Source organism: Scyliorhinus canicula, chromosome 16 (assembly GCF_902713615.1).
Source record: "Scyliorhinus canicula chromosome 16, sScyCan1.1, whole genome shotgun sequence".
In the NCBI taxonomy this organism is placed as follows: domain Eukaryota; kingdom Metazoa; phylum Chordata; class Chondrichthyes; order Carcharhiniformes; family Scyliorhinidae; genus Scyliorhinus; species Scyliorhinus canicula.
Genome location: NC_052161.1, coordinates 69,440,334 through 69,460,480, shown reverse-complemented (window position 1 = coordinate 69,460,480; position 20,147 = coordinate 69,440,334). Strand labels below are relative to the sequence as shown.

The following is a 20,147-nucleotide window of genomic DNA, read 5'->3' as shown; positions in this document are numbered from 1 at the left end:
AAATCAAATCAATGTTGGCCCAGCTAGCGACACCCACATGAACGAATAAAGAAAAGATTTTTGTCATGTACGCTTCATATGGAAGTAAAACTCTTAATTATAACCAGACTTCTGGTTTGATTTGTAATAGCCACCATTTCAAAGAATATTTTGTACTATGCTGTGAGTTCGCATTGAACCTAATTTATTCAAGCTGCAGCAATTGGCTTTTCGGTTATGTATCTCTGTAAGCTACCAGAGGGTTTGAGGTGGGGTCAGTTGTAATGAAGGCAAAGAACAAAAAAGTCCTCTACAATCCTTCGGAGGAGGAGCAATGGAAAATGTTACTCAACACCCAAACAGGCTGCTAAAGGGTTAAATTGGACCAACCTTGGGGGAAAAAAAGGATAAGCGTTAGAATGGGTCTGGTATCAGAAAATGACCTTGAACTGCTATGGGCCAGAGAACATTGAAAGTGAATTGTATGGAATAAAGTCTCAGGTGGACCTAAATTGGCCAAGTGTGAATGGAATTGTACCAACAGGCAGTGGGTGAGAAGCAGTGCAAAGTTGACATAACGGAACCTTAAATCTGTGGTGTCGGGGCAGGGGATGCGGTGGTGATTCTCTGTATAGCTGTGAAAGGGATTAATTAGAGGCACGAGTCAGTTGGCCATGTACCACTGCAAGTTTGAACCTGGGCCTGAATTTTATTTCCGTTGGGCAAGCGTACCCGGTGGGCCTGGAAGTAGGTGTGAAACTTATTCCCGGAAACGATCGCTCCCCAGAACCCGATTTCACGCTGGCTGGCCGGTTAACGAGCATCCCATGTGAAATGTGCGCTGGGAAAGGTTGAGCGCTGCCCGGGTTGCAGGAAGAGGGCAGGCACTGAGAAAATGGTGAGTGTGGACTGGCGCTTCTAATGTTCTCTCTCAGGGGGACAGCCAATGCGGGGCTGTCTCAGGCAGCTGCTGATCTATGAAAAGTAAACAGAGATGGAAAAACTATGTAAAGAGTGTCCAGACAGCACAGACCTCAGTCCCCAGACAACTTTAAAACATTTATTTCCGTCCTGACAGTTCAGCCCACACTGGACTGAGTTTGAAGCTGAGATGTAAAGGCCGCCTGGCCTTCCTTTTTTCAAAATATTTTTATTCTCCTCATTTTTCACATTTTCTCCCAAATTTACACCCACCAACAATAAACAATAATCAGTAACAAATATGTCAATCCCCATATCAATAACAACAATCCCATCCTCCCACCAAACCCCAAACATTAGCCCGCATGTTCACACAAACAAATGACAAAAAGGAATTAGGGATCACCCATAGTCGCCATTAACACACACCGCCCCCCTCCCACCAACCCTCCAACCCACCCAACCCCCCAACTAATGTTCGATGTTGTCCAGTTCTTGAAAGTGCATAATGAATAATGCCCATGAATTGTAGAACCCCTCCATCCTCCCCCTCAGTTCAAACTTAACCTTCTCAAGAGTCAAGAATTCCAACAGGTCTCACGCCAGGGCACAGGATGGAGAGGTTGCTCTCCAACCTATCAGGATCCACCTTCGGGCGATCAACGAAGTGAAGGCTACAACATCTGCCTTCCCACCAGTTTCCAACCCCGGCTGGTCCGACACCCCGAATATGGCCTCCTGGGGGCCCAGGTCCAGTTTCAGGTGCACCACTTTAGAAATTACCCTAAAAACCTCCTTCTAGTAATCCTCTAGCTTTGGACAGGACCAAAACATATGAACGTGATTAGCAGGACCCCCCCCCCGCAACGTTCACACACATCTTCCACTCCTTCAAAGAATTGGCTCATCCTCGCCCTTGCGAGGTGTGCTCTGTATACCACCTTCAGCTGTATCAGCCCCAACCTCTCACACGAGGTGGAGGCATTCACTCTCCGTAGCACTTCATTCCAGAACCCCTCCTCCATATCCTCTCCCAACTCTTCCTCCCACTTTGCTTTGATCCCTTCCAGTGGTGCCTTCTCTTCCAAAATAGCTCTGTAAACCGCTGACACTTTACCCCCTTCTCCAGTCCCCCTGTTGTCAGCACCTCCTCCAGCAATGTGGAGGCTGGCCGCTGGGAAGCTCTGTATCTCCTTTCTGGCAAAATCTCGAACCTGCATGAATCTAAACATTTCCCCCTGCTCCAGACCATACTTTGCTTCCAGCTTCTTCAATCCTGCAAACCGACCCCTAAGAAACAAATTTTTTAGTGCCTTAATCCCCTTCTCCTCCCATTTCCGAAAATTTCCATCCCACCTTCCTGGCTCAAATCCGTGGTTCCCCCAACTCGGCATTTCCCTTGACCCTGCTAGAAACCCGATGTGTTGGCGAAATTGCCTCCAAATTCTCAATGAAGTTATTATTACCGGACTCCCTGAGTATTTCCCCGGGGCTATCGGGAGCGGCGCTGTTGCTAGTGCTTTCAATCCTGACCCCCTGCACAAACTCTCCTCCATTCCAACCCACTGGGAATCAACCCCTCTGACCCAGCTCCGCAGCTTCTCCACATTCGCCGCCCAGTAGCAATACATCAGGTTCGGAAGACCCAAACCCCCTGCCTGCCTTCTCCTCTGTAGCAGCACCTTTCTAACTCTGGCCACCTTCCCTCTCCATATGAACGAAGTAATCCTTCCCTCAATCTCTCTGAAAAACACTTTTGGCAGGAAAATCGTTAGGCATTGAAAAATAAACAGAAATCGTGGCAACACGTTCATTTTAACCGCCTGTACCCAACCCGCCAGTGACATAGGGAGACCATCCCACCTTGCCAGATCAGCTTTCACTCTCCCCACCAAACTAGAAATGTTGTACCTGCGGAGCCACCCCCACTCCCAGGCTACCTGCACCACAGGTACCTAAAGTGAGTCCACCTGGTCTTTCTGGTGTGATTGTCAGCAGGCACGCTTCCGACACTCACGGGGACCTGTGAACCAAAACATTGTGCGGATGCGCAATGTCTTTCGCGTGTTTTATGCACTTTCAGGTCAGATGTGCAACCACCTGAGCATTGTAAAATTCTGGCCCGACTGTTGCAAATATACATGTTCGAAATTGTGTAGGATTTTAAATTCAAAAATATGTTTTGTAAACTGAGTTACTTTAGTTTATATTATGCTTGGTTAAACCAACCTTTTTGATGCTTCACTACATGCACTGGGAAGGCAAGTGTGAGGGTGAGATGGTAGATGAGCCAAAAGGACATAAGCACAGACATATTGGTGGAGTGGGCAGATAGGTGGCAGATGAAGTTCAATGCAGAGAAGTGGAAGGTGATGCATTTGAGTAAGAAGAAAATGGAGAGACAGTATAAAATAAGGGGTAAAATTGTAAAAGGTTGCAGGTGCAGAGGGTGCTGTATGTAAATCATTGAAAGTTGCAGGACAGGTGGAGAGAGCAGTTAATAAAACTTATAGGGGTGAATTCTCCACCTCCCCAGCCGTGTGTTTCTGGGCAGTGTGTCATCGCTGGCAGGGGGATTCTTTGCTCTGCCGCTGGCCAATGGGATTTCCCATTGTAGTCACCCCACACCGCCGTGAAACCCGGAGTGCGCTGCCGGCGGAACGGAGAATCTTGCCGGAGGAAAATTCACCTCATAATACTGTGGGCTTAATTAAAAGGGGCACAGAGTACAAGAGCGAGGAGGTTATACTGAACTTCTACAAGACACTAGACACAGCTGTAATATTGAGTACGGTTCTGGGAGCCATACGATAGGAAAGATGTGAACGTATTGGAGAGAGTGAAGAAGAGGTTTACAAGAATGGTTCCAGGAATGAGAAATTTCAGTTATGAGGATCGAGTGGAGAAATTGGGACTGTGCTCCTTGAACACAAGAAGGCTGAGAGGAGATTTGATCGAGACGTTCAAAGTCATAAGGGGGCTGCACAGAGTAGATAGGGAGAAACAGTTCCACTAGTGAAATGACCAAGAACAACAGGGCACAGATTTAAAGTGATTTTCAAACGAAGCAAATGTGAAGCACGAGTGGTTCAGGGCTGGATTGTACTGCCTGGAAGTGTGGAGGAGGCGGGTTCAATGGAGGCATTCAAGTGGGTATTAGATAATTATTTAAATTGAAACAATGTGCAGGGGTACTGGGAAAAGGTAGGGGAATGGCACAAAGTAATAATGCTCATTTAAAGAGTCAGTGCAGACATGATGGACTTCTACATCATAATAATTCTGTGATTCTGTGAGGGAGATGAGGGAAGCACGAAGTTTGGGATATTGCAAGTGGTTTAGGGCATGGAGGTGCAGTAGGGAACTTGAACCACGATTGATATTTTTCCTGGAGCAGAAGAAACCCCCCTTGAAACCTTTGGTAAAGGAAAATAACGAACATATTTTCTTTTTGCAGCATTCCACCGCAGTTTCGTTACAAACCACTGGTTAGAAAGCTCAACGACCTCTATCAATGAGAGATATCCCAGAATCATAATGGCACTGGGGTTCACAGTACATCATAAATTGCTAATTAGTGTCTTAGAATCATAGAATTTACAATGCAGAAGGAGGCCATTCAACCCATCGAGTCTGCACCGGCACTTGGAAAGAGCACTCCACTTAAGTCCACGCCTCCACCCTATCCCTGTAACCCTGTAACCCCACCTAACCTTTTTGGACACTAAGGGTAATTTATCGTGGCCAATCACCTAACCCGCACATCTTTGGACTGTGGGAGGAAACCGGAGCCCCCAGAGGAAACCCACACACGCAGGGTGAACGTGCAGACTCCGCAGTCTAAGCCGGGAATCAAACCTGGGACCCTGGAGCTGTGAAGAAATTGTGCTAACCACTGTGCTAGAACAACGCTCCTCCCTGGCACAGGGCTGCTCATGCTGAGACCCTGAGATAAAAGCAATGAAAGAGTGGGAAATGAGTATCTTTGTGATTTTTAGGCAGGAACTTTGTCTATCTCAGCAGGCAGAGAAAACTGAAGGTTTGAAGGGGAGTGATGGGCAGTGAGAATATTGTTAATGTTAATAATTTTGGAATAAGTTATAACACTAAGGTAAATTGCACATAACTTATAACAATGTAAAGAATTGAAGTAAACTAAGTAACTCTATATCCATGGAGGGAGGTGTGGGATAGGGGTCTGGCACATACAGGGGTAATGTGGGACTGAATACAGTACCACCTGCACAGTGATGTAAGAAGGCAAATGACCTTGAACGATGATGCTCCACCTCGGATGGGCCGGGTTCCCGACGTCGCGGGCCACGTGTGGTCACAGCGGTTGGGAAACAGGCGTGCCGGCTGTGGACAGTGTCCAGCGCCACCACACTCGACCGAGATCCATGCCGCTGCCCAGGGGGGCTTCTGCTAGGGCTGTGGGGAGTGGTGGGGTGTTGCCCGGGGGTGGGCTGTGGGGGTGGGCGGGTAAGCGGTCCAGCATTGCCGTCGCTATGTTTCCCTGCGCGACAGGTGGGGGCGCGGGTGTGCGCGGCTGCAGTTTGTCAGCCCTGCGCATGTGTTGCTCTGGGCCTGACGGTTCTCCGGCCATTCTCCGCATGTATTCCAAGCGGCGCCGGTGCTAGCCCTTACCGGTACTGGAATAGGTGAGGGAGTCACGCCGATTTTTCTGTCGAGGAACAACACAGATTCTCCATTGGTGCCGGCACTTAGCCTCAGAAACGGAGAATCCAGCTCAAGGGTTTTTGGTCTGGATGCTGCCACCATGAAGAATCTTGCTTTGTAATCTTGGGTATGTTAACAGCAAGTCTTTATTAATGATCCATAACTGTATGCTCATATACAGTAGTGAGTAAAGGTATGGAGCTGACTTCATCAAAGACCTTTACATATCTCTGTCGATCTCTAGACTGATCTTGGCTCTGGAGCACATACCTTCTTACATCGCTATGTGGTGGTGCTATTCTCAGTCCCATATTAACCCTATATGTACCAGTCCCTCCCACTACAATGTTCTTCCAGCATCGCCTCAGCTGACAGCCAAAATGTAAAGCTCTCGATGGTGGGCGTGAATAACATAGTGCGTGCTGAACCTGTGGCAGTATCAGTATCCAATTCAAATGTCTTGACGGATGCATATTTGAAGGGGCGCCTGTACATACTGGGTCCTAGGCTTGGATCCCAGCCCTGTGATGGTCCCACTGCCAGCCATTATCATAACTTTACATTCTGGGTGTTGGCATGCTGGCACAGTGGTTAGCACTGCTGTCTCACAGTGCCAGGGACCCGGGTTCAACTCCTGCCTTGGGTCACTGCCTGTGTGGTGTTTGCACATTCTTCCCGTCTCTGCGTGGGTTTCCTCCGGGTGCTCTGGTTTCCTCCCACAGTCCAAAGATGTTCAGGTTAGGTGGATTGGCCATGTTAAATTGTCCCTTCGTGTCCAGCGATGTGCAGGTTAGGTTGGGTTATGATGTTACGGGGATAGGATGGGGGAGTGGCTCCAGGTAGGGTGTAGTTTCAGAGGGTCATTGCAGACTTGATGAGCTGAATGGCCTCCTTCTGCACTGCAGGAATACTATGGGTCCAAGGAAAACCCAGCCAAGTGCCGAAAGCCTGGGAACTCAGCATTTCCCAGGGGAGGAAATTGTCCAGTGTTCTTGAGGCCACGAAGAAGGGATATTTACTTAGGAAGTGTTTTTGTTATTTATGAACTGGGAGGCTCGAGAACGGATAAAAGAAATGAAGAACTTTCTGTTCCCCCGCAGTTGCTGAGGACAAAGGTTTTTTGTTCCACTAATATAGCCGCTAGTTCACAATGCATGGGTAATGTTTGCTTGCATTATTCACTGACACCACATCATATAGTGCAATCGACATTTGTGTCGAATGTCAGTGAATCATTGTTGTGAAAAGGAATAAGTGACTAATAGTTAGAATCATCAAGTCATACAGCACAGAATGAGGCCATTTGGCCCATCGTGTTTGTGCCAGCGTGTTTTGGCGCTGGAGAATCGGCGAGCCGGTGTCGGGGCAGCGTGGCGCGATTCCAGCGCCCCCCCGGTGATTCTCCGACCCGGGGCCGGAGAATCCCGGCCAATGTTTTTCAGATCATCACAACTTAGTGTTTAAAAATACAATATTCATCTACCCAATTTTTATGGCAAATTATTTTACCTACTCAATCCCATATTAATCCTGTATGTACCAGATCCTCCTCCTACAATATTCTTCCTTCTTAGCCTCAGCCGGCACCGGCTTTAAAGTTAATACAAAGGGTGGCAGTGGGGCCCATCACAGGGTTGGGATCTAAGCCTTGAACCCTTCAAATAGGCCTCCGTCAGGACAGAGAAATGCAAATCAGATAGGACGTGCTGTTACCACACCTCATTTAAATTTGATTTGATACTTCCGCAAGCTCAGGACGTGCCTTCTATCAGTGCAAATGGCTTCTCTATCTAAACCCCTCGTAATTTTGAACACCTCTATATTAAACCCCTTCACCTTCTCTGCGCACAATTAATTCCAATCTCTCCATGCAACTGCGCTCCTCGTCCTTGGTACCAGACTGGTAGATCTCTTTTCTGCAGTCTCTTCAAAGCTTTCACATCATTAGAAACTAGAGCGTGAGAAGTGCTGTTTCAGCTCCAGTTTCATTCCACATTAAATCAAATGGTGGTTTGGCACTTGGGAGAAGCTGAACAGGAGCAAGACGATTTGCTGCTTGACTTAAGGGTTTTTTTACAATAAAATACTTGCCTGCCAGCTAATAATCAGCCAGCCCGTGCTTGTAAAATTCAGAATATAGTGTCTAAAGTTATATGTGATTCTGCAATAGGACAGCGCTTGTTCAACAATCGTGTGTGTGCTAAGAATGCTATTAAGAATAATTTCAGATGATCAGCTGGGCATTTTGAAGTGGTTCAGCTTTGCTTGCTCGAAGCTACATATATTAATTTGCTCAGCCCACTGCAGGCCAAAAGAAACATGTCCAGGCTTGCACCTTTTTTTGAATTACAGAAAAACATGGGCGGGACAATAGTTCGCTGATGCATTCTCCACAGCAATGTCTCAGACAATCAGAATCCACTTGCCAATCAATCAGTATGCTCTTCTTATTCAGTATAAATTGTTGTTTCTTTTGAAGTTTGGTAATTTTGCATCTACTATCCTTTTTTTTTAAATATAATTTTTATTGGAATTTTTTACAGAAAATATAAAGCGTAACGACAAACAATGAAATGCAACAAAATAACCCATAATAACTGTAACACCCCCAGACCGTATCGACGCATGTATCCCATCCCCCACCCCCCCCAACCCCAATGAACAACAAAAGAACTTAAAAATAAATTTAAATTAAATAAACAAACATAGTCATCGTCCGCCCCCCCCCCACCTTTTCCCTCCCCCTTCCCCCCCCTCCCCCCCCCCCCCCCGGGTTGCTGCTGCTACTGTCCCCGTACCCTATCGTTGAGCCAGAAAGTCGAGAAAAGGTTGCCACCGCCTAAAGAACCCTTGTACCGACCCTCTCAGGGCGAATTTGATCTTCTCTAGCTTAATGAAACCCGCCATGTCATTGATCCAGGTATCCACGCTTGGGGGCCTCGCATCCTTCCATTGAGGCAAGATCCTTCGCCGGGCTACTAGGGACGCAAAGGCCAGCACACCGGCCTCTTTCGCCTCCTGCACTCCCGGCTCCACCCCAACCCCAAAAATCGCGAGTCCCTATCCTGGCTTGACCCTGGATCCCACCACCCTCGACACCGTCCTCACCACCCCCTTCCAGAACTCCTCCAGTGCCGGGCATGCCCAGAATATATGGGCATGGTTCGCTGGACTCCCCGAGCACCTGACACACCTGTCTTCACCCCCAAAGAACCTACTCATCCTCGTCCCAGTCATGTGGGCCCGGTGCAGCACCTTGAATTGGATGAGGCTAAGCCGCGCACACGAGGAGGAAGAATGAACCCTCTCCAGGGCATCAGCCCATGTCCCGTCTTCGATCTGTTCCCCTAGTTCCCCCTCCCACTTCGTTTTCAGCTCCTCTACTGACGCCTCCTCCGCCTCCTGCATAAGCTTGTAGATATCAGATATCTTCCCCTCTCCGACCCAGACCCCCGAAAGCACCCTGTCGCTCACCCCCCTCGCGGGAAGCGAAGGGAATCCCTCCACCTGCCGCCTAGCAAATGCCTTTACCTGCAGATACCTGAACATGTTCCCCGGGGGGAGCCCAAATTTCTCCTCCAACTCCCCCAGGCTCGCAAACCTCCCATCAATAAACAGGTCCCTCAGCTATCTGATGCCCGCTCTGTACCAACCCTGAAATCCCCCATCAATGTTCCCCGGGACGAACCTATGGTTCCCCCTTAACGGAGCCTCCATCGAGCCCCCCACTTCTCCCCTATGTCGCCTCCACTGCCCCCAAATCTTGAGGGTAGCCGCCACCACCGGACTCGTGGTATACCTCGTAGGAGGGAGCGGCCACGGCGCCGTTACCAAGGCCCCCAGGCCCCCAGTATCTCCACAGGACGCCCTCTCCATCCGTTTCCATGCTGCCCCCTCCCCCTCCATTACCCACTTGCGCACCATTGACACATTGGCCGCCCAATAATACCCCAAGAGATTGGGTAACGCCAACCCCTCCCCATCTCTACCCCGCTCCAAGAAGACCCTCTTCACCCTCGGGGTCCCATGCGCCCAAACAAAGCTCATGATGCTGCTAGTCACCCTTCTAAAAAAGGTCCTAGGGATAAAGATGGGCAAACACTGAAAAAGGAACAAGAACATCGGGAGAACTGTCATTTTGACGGACTGCACTCTACCCGCCAACGATAGCGGCACCATGTCCCACCTTTTAAATTCCTCCTCCATCTGTTCCACCAGCCTGGTAAAATTAAGCTTATGGAGAATCCCCCAACTCCTGGCCACCTGCACCCCCAGGTATCTGAAACTCTTCACTGCCCTCTTAAATGGGAGTCTCCCAATTCCCTCCTCCTGATCACCCGGGTGTACTACAAATACCTCACTCTTGCCTAAATTTAACTTATAGCCCGAGAAGCCCCCAAATTCCGCTAACAGCTCCATCACCCCCGGCATTCCCCCTTCTGGATCCGCCACATACAACAGCAGGTCGTCCGCATACAGCGATACACGATGTTCCTTCCCACCCCGCACCAGACCCCTCCATCTCCCTGACTCCCTCAACGCCATAGCCAAAGGTTCAATCGCCAGTGCAAAGAGCAAGGGGGACAGGGGGCACCCCTGCCTGGTCCCACGGTAGAGCCTAAAGTACTCCGATCTCCTTCCATTGGTAACTACACTTGCCATCGGAGCCGCGTAGAGCATCCTCACCCATTTGATGAATCCCTCCCCAAATCCGAACCACTCCAGCACCTCCCACAGGTACCCCCACTCAACTCTATCAAACGCTTTCTCCGCATCCAGCGCCACCACTATCTCCGCCTCCCCCTCCACTGCCGGCATCATAATAACATTTAGCAGTCTCCGCACATTCGTGTTGAGCTGCCGTCCCTTGACAAATCCTGCCTGATCCTCGTGTATCACCCCTGGCACACAGTCCTCTATCCTGGTGGCCAGGATCTTCGCCAGCAACTTAGCGTCAACATTGAGGAGCGAGATAGGCCTGTATGATCCACACTGCAAGGGGTCCTTATCCCGCTTTAGGATCAGAGAGATCAGTGCCCGCGACATCGTTGGGGGCAAAGCACCCCCACCCATGCCTCATTGAAGGCTCGCACCAACAGGGGGCCCACCAGATCCGCATACTTTTTATAAAATTCCACCGGGAACCCGTCCGGCCCCGGCGCCTTACCTGACTGCATTTGTCCAATCCCCCTGACTAGCTCCTCCAACTCTATCGGCGCCCCCAGCCCCTCTACCAGCTCCTCTTGAACCCTTGGGAACCATAGCCTGTTCATGAAGCTCTCCATCCCCCCTCTCCTCATCGGAGGTTCTGACCGGTACAGTTCCTCGTAGAAGTCCCTAAAGACCCCATTTACTTCTGTCCCCTTCTGCACTACATTCCCACCCCTATCCGTCACTCCACCAATTTTCCTAGCCGCATCTCGCCTGCGGAGCTGATGCGCCAACATCCTGCTCGCCTTTTCCCCATATTCATATACCATCCTCCTCCACTGTGTCTCCGCCTTTCTGGTGGTCAACAAGTCAAATTTGGCCTGCAAACTACGCCATTCCCCCAGCAACCCCTCCTCCGGTGCCTCCGCGTATCTCCTGTCCACATCCAGGAGCTCCCCCACCGTCTCTCCCTCTCTTTCCTCTCCCTCGTTTCCCTATGGGCCCGGATGGAGATCAGCTCCCCCCGGATCACTGCTTTCAGAGCCTCCCAGACCATCCCCACCCGGACCTCCCCCGTGTCGTTGGTATCAAGATACCCCTCAATACTTCCCCGGACCCTCCTACACACCTCCTCATCAGCCAGCATCCCCACATCCAGGCGCCAGAGCGGGCGCTGGTCCTGCACCTCCCCCATCTCCAGATCAACCCAGTGTGGAGCATGGTCTGAAATTGCTATGGCCGAATACTCTGCATCCTGCACCTTCGGGATCAATCCCCTGCTCAGGATGAAAAAATCTATTCGGGAATAGACCCTATGGACATTGCATCTACTATCCTGATGAGTAGAGGACAAAAAGCTTCAACAGCACATCTCTTTTTTCAGTAATACTCAAAATACTCATTTATATTTTAAATGTGTGCCCTTCCGTTGTTTAGCCCACCCTTATGAAATAAAACACTTGTTTATCACACACAGAGGTTTGGTTGGCTTAACAAAGTGATAGTGCTTCGAACGGGGGTCTCTTGTGCTCCTCAAATGAACAAAATATCTACTAAAATGAAAACATAAAATTCTGGAAAAACTCAGCAGGTCTGACAGTATCTGTGGAGCAAGAAACAGAGTTAATGTTTTGAGTCCATATGGCTCTTCGTCAGAGCTACAGAGAGGTAGAAAACAGATTAGATATATGAATTTGATGTTGTGGTTCTGTATGATGAACTTGAAGAGGGGAATGATCAACATCACTCATACGAAAAGAAAATGTACCCTCATAATTACTACGCTCAAAATATCCAGATCTGTTCGCTATCAAGCATCTTATATTCCACTTGGTGTTGTTACCCAACAGATGAGCAGTGCTACCAAGCAACCACTCGATCTGCTTTGGATCTGCTATAGGTGATACAAGTTAGTGGCAGCAATTATGGTTATTTGATTCAAACCCGCTCGCCAACCTCAAACTTTACTTGGTCGCTTTGTGATTTCATTTGCTTTCACTGTGACATTCACATCAATTGGTGGTGACAGCTTAAGAATGATCAATGGCATGTGAAAGCTACGACCTATCGTAAATTTGACTGGTGTCTGTCCGGTCAGAGTTTGGGGTGGATTGATTTGTGTGGGGTAGGCTGTGAATGGATTGTTCTAAGTGTTTTCTCCTCTGACCTATTATCTCTCAGACTGTCCTTTATTGCGCTATTGAATTGTTCAATACCACCATTCGGTTGTAGATTGCAGTGTGATGTCAGATTGTGATCAGTTCTGCAACTTGCTCGGAAGTCTATAAACTAACTGGGAACTGTTAGGATGCCGAATGATAACTCAACTATTTCCATTTGTGAGGAAATGTTACTGCACCACAGGAGTGATATCACTGACCAATAGGTATCTTTTATGTTAAAACAAACTTTAATTTAATCACAGAATTAACCACATTCGCAACAAAGAAATAGCTTTACAGTTAATAGTTACTTATTAACAGTTCTTAATTAAAAGAAGAAAACTAAACCTGCCAATAAAACAAACCAATATATATTAAATATCACTCAAATAACATTAACATCCAGGGTTTTACTTGCTTTTCTCTGTGCAGAATCTTTGGAGAGAAAAACTTTCAGGACCGAACTGAAACACCTCAGTACAAATGAGAGTTCTCAGAACAACTGCCTTTTCAGACATACTTGGCTACATCATCTCTACCCAAAGCATATGGCTTTCTCTTGTCTCTTCTTACAAGATGCCCCTTGACTTGTCTAGCCGGGATCAAACCCAATACCCCTCATCAATTACATCTCAGGGATAAATTATTCTCAAGATATACCTCTGAAGCAGAAAACTTCACCTCCAAATCGATGATTATCTCACTTTTATGACATCTTAATCACTGCTGTAGCAGTCATTCTGTCTCTATGCATCTTAACCCAGGTTTTACTAACATTACTGCAAAAGAATATAATGTATGACAATGTTTCACATTCGTCACAAACAGACTTCATTCCATTGCCTGTAAGAATTTCTAACAATCTACATTTCTTAGACAACTTGTCTAGGGTGGTTGTGGTTGTTATGGAAATTGTTGTCGTGATTGTGTTGCCACAAAAAATGTTGATTATGAGAGGTTGCTTAGGCTTCACCAAAGCTATCTTACTTGGTGTTGTTGCCGTTGTCTTGTTGACCTTGGGGTCATCTGTAGAGGTATGGTTTTAACAGACCTCTCACTCAGTGTACATGCTACCCAGTTTCTAATGAAATCTTTGATACAGCAATCTATTGCGTACCACGAGTCTGCTTCACAGGATCATTGTTTCATCTTAACAACACCCAGTTGTCCCTCATGGACATGATGCAATAATACTAATCATCTTTTATTGTCACAAGTAGGCTTACATTAACACTGCAATGAAGTTACTGTGAAAAGCCCCTAGTCGCCACATTCCAGCGCCTGTTCGGGTACACAGAGGGAGAATTCAGAATGTCCAAATTGCCTAACAGCATGTCTTTCGGGACATGTGGGAGGAAACCGGAGCACCCGGACGAAACCCACGCAGACACGAGGAGAACATGCAGACTCCGCTCAGACAGTGACCCAGCCGGTAATCGTACCGGGGACCCTGGAGCTGTGAAGCAACAGTGCTAACCACTGTGCTACCGTGCTGTTCTACATTTTGCTGTAGCAATTTTAGCATAACCACTCGGGTTTCATGTGCAATACAGTCATCACCAAACAATATGAGCTAATTGCATACTCTGTAGTCTGGGATCAGTTCTTCCCCTATTCCACAAGTCCACTTGCTTTTTCAGATACTGGCATCGCTTCTGAAGCACACTCTCTGTGCCAATTCTGCCTCCAAGTCCTCTTGCCTGACCTGATTCCGGCTGCGTGCGAAATGATCATGACCGTGTAGTCTCCCATGTTGCAAGTTGTTTCACTATCATTGTGCTGCCGTGATAGCAGTATGGTTCAGTATGCCAGCGTAAACCTGCAAGATCCTCATCCTGATGAAGACTTGACCTAACCATCTTTATATTTGTCGAGATCAATGACCTGATCTGCAATTGTCCATTTCCTATTGTGCACCTTTTTGCAGAAGCTTCTGAAGATACTCCATGAGCTCTGCATACATGGGAACAAATTTGAGCTAAAAGTTGGCAGTACCAAGGGATGATCCCAACTCTTCCATGATAGACGAATTTGGGAGCACATAAATGGCTTTGCTGTTGTCATGAGTGGACTTTAGTCCAGCTACTGTCACTCTGTACACTTGACAGTGAATCTCCGGTGCCACAAATGTGCATTTGTCCATGTGTGTCAAATTAGGTTGTGTGAGTCAACTGAACAGTGCTGTTAATTGTTGATCATGTTTTACTTTATCCCTTCCATGGGCAAAGGCACCATCAAGTAGGTTTGAGTGTCTCCTCAATATCTGACAAGACAGAAGAAGCAATGTTCTGAAATGCACTTAGTCCATCGGGCCTTAATTCTGGGGTACTTAAACATACCTTCATACGTAATAAAAGCTGTAATATATTGGCTTTGCTCTTCAAGGGGTGTCTGATGAAAGCTCCATCACATATTGAGCTTTGTGAAGACTGTGGAATTACAAAATGATGCTGACATTCTTGGATTGTAAGAAGTGGACAGTTGCCCGGAATGATTGAATGACTGTCTGAACGTTAACACATATCTAGGTTTGCCATTTCTTCTTTGGCTGATGACTAGATTTGAAATCCATGGCGATGAGTGGTTGGCTCTGTGATACCATCTGCTTCTATTTGTTCCAGCTTCTGTAACACTTCAGCATGGATTACAATGGCAACCGTCTCAAATTTTGTACAACTGGGGGAATTGATATGTTGATGGGAGGAGCATGACCTCTCAACAAATGATGTCTCTGCGAAGCTGGTAAATAGGGAAGGATGCAGGTTTATTATCAACCATGTTGATGTGTGCTCCGTGGTGCCTTCAAGTTTGAATCCAAGATTATCAAAAATGTTTACCCCTATTTAGGTACATATAAAGTGAACCTGTCTAGGGTGGCATTTTTGTAATGGATCGGAATTGGAATTGTTTTAGAGGGAAAGATAGATTTGTCATAAACTTGAAGAATGCCAGTTGCAGGAGTGAAAGGAAGTTCTGAAAAATACTGATGGTAGAGTTTGTTGCTCAATATTGATACTTTCACACCAACATCGACAAGGAGTGACTTTGAGATGCCTGCGATCTTGACTGAGAACTTACTAAAATTATGTGGTACTTTATCTTTTGTGATTCTACAAACATGCTGTACCTCACTCTCCAGGAGAAACTCTTCAACTTATTCTTTGATGACCTTCGGAGTCTGCACGTTCTCCCCGTGTCTGCCTGGGTTTCCTCCGGGGGCTCCGGTTTCCTCCCACAAGTCCCAAAAGATGTGCCGTTAGGTAATTTGGACATTCTGAATTCTCCCTCTGTGTACCTGAACAGGCGCCGGAATGTGGCGCCTAGGGCATTTTCACAGTAACTTCATTGCAGTGTTAATGTAAGCCTACTTGTGACAATAAAGATTATTATTATTGTTACACATTTTTGCAGAACGGTTCTACTTAGAGCATGAGTTGTACTTTTTGTCTCAAGCTGAAAATGGCGCCGTGATTGGATGAGCAGTCCCACAATTTTGGCATTGTTTTAAAGGTATATGATCCTGATGGGACTGCCGAGATTCCTTCTCTGTAACCTTTCCTTTGCACTTGAGCTGGTTGGGCAGGCAGTGTCCGCAATCCTGAGTCGCAGGGTGGATTGCTGTGTAACCTCTTTGGATTTAACACGGCATATCCGATTTGGACGGCAAAGGTTGTGGCTTATTCCAAAGTTAAGTCATCATCATCCATGAGGAGACCTTCTCTAATTCTTGGAATTGAAGTCTTTTCAATTAATTGGTCACAAGTTAGTCCATCGGTTGATGTGCCAAATTTACTTGTAGAAGCTAATTGCCGCACTGTTGCCATATAGTGTTTTGTGGACTCGCTATATCCCTGGGATCATGACAGGATGTATATATTTGGTCATCACACGGTCCTCCGGCCTGAAGTATTTTTTGAGAGTACTTGCTGCCAAGTCAAATGTAGATGTATAGTCTATGCACTGCTGAATTAACTATCATTGTTTTCTTACCAATCACTCCTACATCCGGATTGTCCATTCCTGTAGCAAGCAAGTAGGTCTTGAACCCCGCAATCCATTGCTCCCATGAGATAGGAGGATCTCCCAGCAGTGAAAGGAATGGCTCTGGAATTGGTTAAGTTAAACTTTCTCGATCTTCCTTAATGGCAATTTTGTTACGTATTTGCCGGATTGCTGTACATCATATGTGTCTGATTTTTCTCAGAGCAATGCTGACATAATACTAGTTCTAAATCCAGACAGGTTCATTTACAGGACTTTAAAATATCTCAGGATTTTGCACACACATGACCTCAGATCAGATCTTCTCTGGACGCTTTTCTGTTTAATTAGCTCTCCAGCTCCACCCACAGGCTTAAACAATCAAGTACAGCTATCAAGGATCAGTTGCCAGATTAACAATCAAATACCCCAGACTGCAGCTGTGGTGCACCCCAACTAACGACTACATCATTGAAGACCGCCTATTGACGAGATTCAGCGGAGGGCTCAGAGAGCTCCATTTAGCCATTGCAAAGGCTTGGTGATCACTGCACATGCTAAAATCAAATACAGATCAATCAAACCATTGATTGATAGAAATATCTCATCTATCAAGCAAATGTAAGTGTCATTGAATACATGATTCCCCTGCAACCTGGAAATTGTGTTACAATACATGGCATAGATACATCTATGATTAGTTATTTTGAGTTATATCACTCTATTCCTGGTTTTGCTACCAATATTTTACTTTTCCCTATGTACAAGAAGACTGCATAATAAACTGACAACTTTTTTGCCTTAACTGTAGCTCGAAGTAAGAGAGCAAACTTCTAACAGTCTGGTTAATGTTGCAGAGCCAATTCCCGCCTTTGAGAGCTGGCAGAGTGAGCTGGAGAATGGAGTAGAAGCCCATCGATCCCTGGGGGCTGGCAGATTGCTGCACCACATCGCAGAAGGGGACAATCCGCTAATATCGCCACGTTGCTCAAGTTTCAGCAAGAGTCAAAGATTTGTGTTGGACACGGAAGCTGCCCCCTCTCCACCAAGTGCTCAGCTCTTCATCATGTAAGAAAAGGAGTATATTTATTACACTTTAAAACTTTTATATATGCAAAATACAGATTTGAACATGATTTTCATTTAAAATGTTTTTTTCCTCTTGTGTTTCACGTGTATTATGCTAATCTATAGAATAATCATTTAAGATTCATGTTGTGGCTCAGTTAGGGCTGGTTTAGCTCAGTGGGCTAGACAGCTGGTTGTGGTGCAGAACAAGGCCAGCAATGTAGGTTCAATTCCCGTACCAGCTGAGAATTCTGGATTCTCCCTCTGTTTACCCGAACAGGCGCTGGAATGTGGCGACTAGGGGCTTTTCACAGTAACTTCATTGCAGTGTTACTGTAAGCCTACTTATGACAATAAAGATTATTTCTATTTTTAGGAGCACTCTCCTGTGAGTTAGAATGCTGTGTGTTCAGGCCCCACTCAAGGCCTGAGCTCCTAATCTAGGTTGTCATTGCTCGGGCAGTCCTGAGGGAGAGCTGCACAGTTGGAAATGCAGGGCGGAATTCTCCGCTCCCGGGAAAAATTGTGAAGGCCGTCGTGAACTCGGCCGAGTTTCACGACGGCCTCGGAGGCCGCTCCTCTCACCGTATTCACCCCCACCCGGGGGGCTAGGAGCGGCGCTCCGTTATTCTCGGCTGCCGGGCCTTGATGCTTGCGTTAAGGCGGCGTGCCGAGAATGATGCGGCGCGGCGCCTATGTGACGTCAGCCGCACATGCGCAGGTTGGCCGGCTCCAACCCGCGCATGCACGGTGGCTGTCTTCCCCTCCGCTGCCCCACAAGACGTGGAGGCGTGATCTTGCGGGGCGGCGGAGGGGAAAGAGTGCGTCGCTTTGAGACGCCGGCCCGACGATCGGTGGGCACCGATCGCGGGCCAGTCCCCTCCCGAGCACGGCCGTGGTGCTCACTCCCCTCTCCGCCCCCCACAAGCTTCAAACGGGCCTTTGGCGCCCATGTTCACGACGGCAGCGACCAGGTGTGGTTGCCGCCGTCGTGAACCGGTCACGAACGGCAGGCCGCTCGGCCCATCCGGGTCGGAGAATCTCCGGTTGCCGTGAAAAACGGCGAGCGGCGATTCTTCCGAGCGGGGGTTGGGAGAATCGCGGGGGGCGCCAGGGGGGCGTGAAATTAGTCGCCCGGCCCTCCCGTGATTCTCCCACCCGGCGTGGGGAGCGGAGAATCGCACCCGCAGTCTTTTGGATGAGACATTAAAGTGAAACTCTGTCTGCTATCTCATGTAAAACATCCCATGGCTCCATTTCAGAAAAGAGCAGGGTCTCTCGGATTTCTCAACTGATATTTATCCCATAACCAACGTTACGAAAATAGATGAAGCAAAGGGTCATTATTAAAACATGACCTAATCGTTGTCCCATTGCTGGTTGTGGGAGATAGCTGTGTACGTGTTGGCTGCGTTTCCTATGTTACTTTTTAAAAATAAATTTAGAGTGTCCAATTATTTTTCTTTCCCAATTAAGGGGCAATTTAGCATGACCAATCCACCTACCCTGCACATTTGTGGGGTTGTGGGGGTGAGGTGCCTTCTAGAAATACTACAGTCCTTGAGGTGTAGGTACAGGCACTGTGCTGTTAGGGAAGGAATTCAAGGATAGTGCTCCAGCCTCTTCCATGTACAAGTTGCTGCCCAAGTCAAAGTGAAAGAGAAGGTATTTGAGATATTTGATGGGTTAAAAATTGATAAAGAGCAGGCTGTGTGACTCTTATGTTGAGATGCACCCAGCGCAGCTGAAGAAAGTAAGGTTGAAGGGCAGTATGGTGGCGCAGTGATTAGCATTGCTGCCTCATGGCGCTGAGGTCCCAGGTTCGATCCTGGCTCTGGGTCACTGTCCGTGTGGAGTTTGCACATTCTCCCCGTGTTTGCGTGTGTTTCACTCCCACACCCCAAAGATGTGCAGGGTAGGTGGATTGGCCACACTAAATTGTCCCTTAATTGGAAAAACTGAATTGGGTACTCTAAATTTATAAAAAAATAACAGAAAAAAAAGAAAGTAAGGTTGTAAATTGTGGAGCTCTAGTCCGAATGATCTAATTCTCCTTAAATACCCAGCATGGTGCCAGAGGACTGGAGAATTGCAAATGTTAAATCCTTGTTCACAAAACGGTTCAAGGATCAATCCAGCAACTGCAGACCCAATTTAACCTCAGTGGTGGGAAAGCTTTTAGAAACAATTAAAAGGATAAAATGAAAAGTCTCTTGGACAAAAGTGAGGTGAGAGTGACTGCCCTTAACATCAAGACAACATTTGACTGAGTATGGCTTCAAGGAGCCCTAGCTAAACTGGAGTCAATGGGAATCAGGGGAAAAACTCTCCATTGGTTGGAGTAATACCTGGCACAAAGGAAAATGGTTGTGGTGGTTGGAGGTCAATCATCTCAACTCCAGGACATCACTGCAGGGGTTCCTCAGGGTAATGTCCTAGGCCCAACCATCTTCAGCTGCTTCATCAATGACCTCCCATCATAAGGTCAGAAGTGGGGAAGTTTGCGGATGACTGCATAATTTTCAGCACCATTCACGACTCCTCAGATAATGAAGCAGTCCGTGCCCAAATGCAGCAAGATCTGGACAATATCCAGGCTTGGGCTGGCAAGTTACAGTCCCGCCACACAAGTGCCAGGCAATAACTATCTCCTATAAGAGAGGATCTAGCCACTTCCCTTGACATTCAATGGCATTACCATCGCTG

General features: G+C 47.4%; 1 protein-coding gene across 14 annotated transcripts in view; it reads left to right on the top strand.

The window, feature by feature from the left end:
- Positions 1–20,147, top strand: part of fam13c (family with sequence similarity 13 member C) — a 170,329-nt gene that overhangs the window by 108,062 nt on the left and 42,120 nt on the right. For all 14 annotated transcript variants that reach the window (XM_038821992.1, XM_038821986.1, XM_038821987.1 and 11 more), the window contains one exon: positions 17,231–17,441. In XM_038821992.1, the coding sequence (XP_038677920.1) occupies positions 17,231–17,441 (211 nt within the window). The remainder of the gene's footprint in view (positions 1–17,230; positions 17,442–20,147) is intronic.